Below are 5,897 nucleotides of genomic sequence, written 5' to 3' on the forward strand. Positions count from 1 at the left end.
CGTTTCTTACTCTTGTTATCATTATACATAATAATTATGTGTGTCTGCAAAATGTCTGGAATATGAAATAAACGTTAGCAGTCTGGCAGTCTGTAAACAAAAATCCGTTTAATCAGGCTCTTTTGCTAGGATTATTCTTAAAAGTTATTCTGACGTGCAGCATCTCGCATCCTTTGCTGTTTAATTTTTCTTTACACGCGGCCTTTATAGCATCTGTGTTTAGCAAATGTTGATCAATATAAACCAAGCGGGACGTCAATAGTATATTGTGTGTGATTCAAGTTCAAGTTCACTGTTTTTGTAATGAGACACGAAATGCAAAAGTGCTGCATTTAAAACAATCATCTTTGCAATTACCTTCGATGAAGTCAGAGAATTATCTCAGACGCCACTTGCTATTGGTTGGTTGCTCATTGTTTCACTTGACTTTAAGTCACTTTTCTCAAAGAGTGGAGTGTTTCTCCCGGCGCTGCATGTCATCATTTCTTTGACAGCTTCTCTAAATTCAGGAAAGCGTGCGGTATAAATGATAGGATTGGCGCAAGAATTAAGAAAGCCAAGTAACACCAGCACCTTCTGCAATGAACTGTGGTTGAAGGAGGCAGGGACCCAGCCCAGGTTAAAACCGAGATAGGCGATCTGATTGGGACTCCAGCATACGATGTAGATGGCGATCACTATAAACATCATCTTGATGACTCGTTCTCTCGCTATGATATGGAACGAAGGAGTCCCGCCAGCCGTCCCTCCAGTGCGTGAAACTTGGCTGAAGAGGGAGGCTTGCTTACTAAGCTCGCGAGCAATGAATATTTGGGTGATGACCATGGTCAAGCAAGGAATGACCATCCTGAGAGAAAACCAGTAGTAGGCGATAATGATCCGCCCTGTTGAAGAAAGATAGTCCAGTTTACATTTGTGAGTTGCTCCATCTACGGATTTCACGATAAAACCAAAAAGTCCGGAGGCGACAGACACAACCCAGACAAGGATGATAAACAGTGAAACACGCTGGCGGTTAAAATACCGATTGAAATACAACGGAAAAACGACCGCTACGTAACGCTCAACGGAAATGGACATTAAGAGATAAGTCGACGCAGTTATTGAACTCCAGAGAAGAATTCCAGTAGAGATTAAGCGGCAATAGAGCTCTCCGAGGAATGATGTTGGGACCGACGACGCAACTGGCACCGGAATGAGAAAAATCGAGGTGAGAAAATCTGCGCCAGCTAGACCGCCAATCAAAGTATCTGTTGAACGATTCCTGGCTCGTCTCTTGAAGAGGACGGCCATCACGAAAAAGTTGCCTACAATGCCTGCAATGGCAAATACTAGCTGGATGTATTGGCTTAAAGTCCTATTTATGGGGATCCATTCCCAAGAGATTTCACCTCCATCAGATGTATCAATACTTTTGATATTACTTTCACTGGATGGTGACACAATATCAAAAGAGATAAGTGTTTGATCTGTCGCTATCAACTTGGACGACGATTTTGCGCTGGTGTTATGAAGTGGAATGCTTGTCATTGACTCAATTCCCGCCTCGTCGTCCAGCAAAGTTGCGTAGTCGGTGGACGTCTGTGCAAAGTCTTGACTTGTTGGCGCCATTTTATCTGAAGTAACGAGGATCGGTCGTGATGCATAAAGTATCAAATATGTCATGATGGCGAATGTGATGGAGACCATGGTAGTTGAATCGATTGTATCGCTGAGAGTAGATCTGTGGGAGTAGCACAAAGAAGAAGGTTTAAAATGTTCAACTAAATTGACGAAGATATCTATAAAAACGCGAACACGCAGCTACCTCACAAATGTCCTGCGTGTAATGTCCCTATTTACTCACATGTACTATAGCGTCTGAACATGTACGCCAATTGTGATAATGACGCATCCAGGTCTCAACCTGTGCTGTATAATATGTACTAATACTTTGGTTGTAATTCTCTATGCATATGCGGCAATTTTTTTTTTCCCAAATTTAGTCTTTTGGCATGCGCTGTATTTAAAGGACAAGTCCACTTTCATATACATAAGGATTGAGAGAATGCAGCAATATTAGCAGAACACATTGGTGGAAGTTTGAGGAAAATCGGACAATCCGTTCAAAAGTTATGAATTTTTAAAGTGTCTGCACAATCACTGCTGGATGAGAAGACTACTACGGTGTATGATGTCACATGCGTACAACGATATAAGGAAAATAAAAAGAGAATTTCACAAAACTTTACTTTTTGAATAAAGTGCACATTTCTTCGACTTGTTACTGACGTATGTTAGGGGTAATATTATTCCCCCTGCCTCCCGAAAGAGAGAAGTTGAGTGTTCTTTTGCTATGCGAGAAAAATTGAAATACATGTATGTTGAATTTTCTTTATTCTTTCTTTATAGAGTTGTACACATGTGACATCACAAGCTATAGTAGTCTTTTCATCCAGTCGTGACTGAGCAGAAATTTCAAAAATTCATAACTTTTGAACGGATTGTCCAATTTTCCTCAAACTCTCACTGATGTGTTCTACTAATATTGCTGCATTCTCTCAACCCACATGTCTATGAAGGTGAACTTGTCCTTTAAATTGAAAACATAGTTTTGGTAGGGGTTTGAGAACCCTCTTGGTACAATTTCAGGGTGTTTTTTCTTTTTGCAATAATATTATATATATTAAAGGGTATGCTATAAAACTGACCTGATATGCCGCGATTTGCCAAGAAAATGTGTTATTTTGGAGTATTTTGAGATCAAGAGAGTGAAAAATAAGAGTCGGTAAACCGACTTTTATTCCGCAATTAATGATTTAGCGCCCTCTCGTCCAGTAGCTTGTAGGTTGATCATTTCTGGGTGATCGATTGAGGGCACGGAGAGCTGCCACTCAAATGCATGTTACATAATGCGACAGCGATCGTCAGAGCGTTAGATATTGTTCAGCCATAGCAACGACGACACATCGGCGTTGTGTCTTTCGACAAGCTGCATGTTGTTGTTTTGCTTGTTTTTGTGATGTTTAAAATGTGAAAATGGACCAAAAAGAGAACACAGAAAAGAAACCCGGTCGCCCAAGTTTCTCATCGTTTAAGAAGAGGAAGAGGAAGAGGTACATTGGTTCCCAAAAGACGTTGGGACCCTGCATAAACTTTCAACACGCGGTTCACATGGAATAGAAGTGAGGATACTGACCTCTGACATAAACGTGCATGTAAACTTTTCTCTTTTTTTTTTTTTTCGAATGAGAAAAACTACAGTACCGTTCGGAGGATGATGCATCGTGCACACGCATGTTGTATGATGGGTCATGTGATAAGGGATGTTCCAGAAATTTGATGTCAAATACAATGTATGTGGATTGGCATAGGCCATAGTTGTACAAGCTTGTGTGTCATGCTGATGTGGATCAGTGCAGGATCCTAATGGTATTATGGAGGATGCTTCAGCACTAATGTAGGGCTACTAGTTTCTTTCTGAAGGAGTATGATTATTAGGCCTACAGGATCAACATTGCAGGTAGCGTGAATGAGTATTATAACGAAGACGTGCATCCAATGTTGGAGTAAAGTTACCAAGGGTCAAACTTGTATATAGTTTTGGAAACGCTGAAAATTAGGATTTCTGAATGTGAAATTTGATCAGAACAGGATCTCTTTCACAGAGAGGTAGGTAAAGGCTGTTAGCAAATTTGGAAAACAGACGAATTTCATTTTAGAAATCAGAGATTGATTCCGTGGTATGAGTGAATTCAGCGATACGATGGCGTTAATTCATCTTAAGTTGAATATAGACAGTGTATACTTCGCTGGGGTAATGAACTCATGATTTCCTTAAAATATTTGTAAATATTGCCACTTCCCTGGAATAAAGTATGAATTATTTAACGACGGAATGACATTAGTGCTGGAGTCTTTGATTTGAGTATTCCCATGTGACGATCTATTGGAATAACTCACAACATATCGCAATAATGTAAACTAAAATGTAGTCGCCACATTCAAGACATTGTTTGGAAGCATGCACACGTTTTCCTTTTGGTTTACACATTTGTTAACACATGTTACACATGTTAAGACGTAACTATACACTGGTATGTGTGTATAATAAGCCTTCATATGAGTATGTATCAAATACGGATACATAAAGACAGATAAAACCTTTTTGATAAAAACCATGAATCAAGCGGATGTTTGCGCTGGTAAGTTTAGCAAGGGTAGGACAACTAATCCAAAAGTTCAATGTTTTATATAATATATATATATATATATATATATATATATATATATATATATATATGTTTATAATATAAAGACATTATGCTACCTGTTTTACTGAAGCGTGATGGCTCAAACTGACTATTTTAATCCCCCCCCCCCCCAAAAAAAAAAAGAGGTTATTGATTATTACGATCTATCGATGCCCCGATTCTCTTTGAGTATCCGGATTGTGATTCGCCCATAACGAACTTTGACTATGCATGCCATTTACTTTAAGAAACACAAAGAATTACGATTTCATTAATTGTAATCGACTTTCAATTCGGGACAATCAAATTGACGAATGTGCATTCTATGTCAACATAGGAGCATGGTGTATTTCACGCTTACGCCTTCACAAGATCAGCACATTCGTGGCATTTGATGTCACATACACACAGGAAAATTTTCATGGAATACAATTGAGATTTGTAAATAGTAGTTAGATTTCGTGTAATCCAAAATCTGTTAGTCCTTCAAAAACATGTTTTCCTGCGTTGAGTCTTTTGACTTGGTTTCTCCTTTGATGACGTTCCACATGTTAAAAGTCTCCTAACAATGGGATAACCTCATATCACATGTATAAAAGGTATTACAGCAAATCAATAATGGTAACGAAGTTGGTTTTTCAGATCGCTACGTTCTACTGTGCGAATTCTTTAAAATAATCATTTTAAGTGTCAAGTTCAAGTTTACTCAAACGTTACAACAGTATAAAACACATAGTCATAGTGGGGATGTTTCATAAAGCTGTTCTTGAAGTTACGAACGACTTAAGAACGACTGGAACACGTTCTGATGTACTAAACATTTTTGTACTTATCAGAATTTCAATAATTCAGCACAAGAACTGATCACCAGTCATTCTTAAGTTGTTCGTTACTTTAAGAACAGCTTAATGAAACATTCCCAGTGAGTATAATCCATATCAAACATTTGAAATAAATCAAATAAAATCCAATGACTCAATAAGGAAATTCAAAACGTCGTAGTACATAAACTAAAAGAAATCCTAAGCGTTCTCTGTCACACATCGAAATGATGTTCCAACTTATCAAGAGGACCAACACTGATACAGATGCGATTGAAGTGACACGAGTTGTAATAAATTGTAGAAAACTTTCAACAGCGTGACATGGATGTAAAACAACCGTGAATGCTGTAATCATCATTATTATTTTGTATTACCACTTCTATTACTAACAAGTCTGGACAATGAAATAATATAAGTAAAATGTCGGTCGGATGCGATGTTTTGTGTATGTGTGTGTGTTTTAAGCAGAAACAAGTCAAGAACACCATGAGGATACTACAACATGACTAAGTCCTAATGAATTAAACGAAACGTTAAATTATAGGATGTATGATAACAAAGCAAATGTAAATATCGGGGCTAAGTTTTGGTTTTGAATTTGCCATGAAGCTATTCAAATGATATTTTCGAAGAGAATAATCCAGTTTCTTGCCTTAATGATTAATGCCACTTGAAACCAGTCTCACAAGAGGTATTTTGACAACTGTGCTTCGGTTCGCTATCTAGCGACAAATAAAAGGGGGAATGATGAATTGGTATAAGTGTGGGTTTTCTTTCCAAACTTTTCAAACTCAAACAGAATTTTGGCTGATAGAAGGAATACTAATTAGACATTTATAGT

At 38.0% G+C, this 5,897-nt stretch overlaps 1 protein-coding gene across 1 annotated transcript; it reads right to left on the minus strand.

The window, feature by feature from the left end:
* Window positions 1-381: 381 nt before the first annotated feature.
* LOC140238640 (QRFP-like peptide receptor) lies at window positions 382-1,838 on the minus strand. The gene has a single exon (XM_072318540.1). The coding sequence runs from the start codon at window positions 1,687-1,689 to the stop codon at window positions 382-384; it is 1,308 nt and encodes a 435-aa protein (XP_072174641.1). The 5' UTR covers window positions 1,690-1,838.
* Window positions 1,839-5,897: the final 4,059 nt, after the last annotated feature.

The sequence above is a fragment of the Diadema setosum genome, chromosome 15, assembly GCF_964275005.1.
Source record: "Diadema setosum chromosome 15, eeDiaSeto1, whole genome shotgun sequence".
NCBI lineage: Eukaryota > Metazoa > Echinodermata > Echinoidea > Diadematoida > Diadematidae > Diadema > Diadema setosum.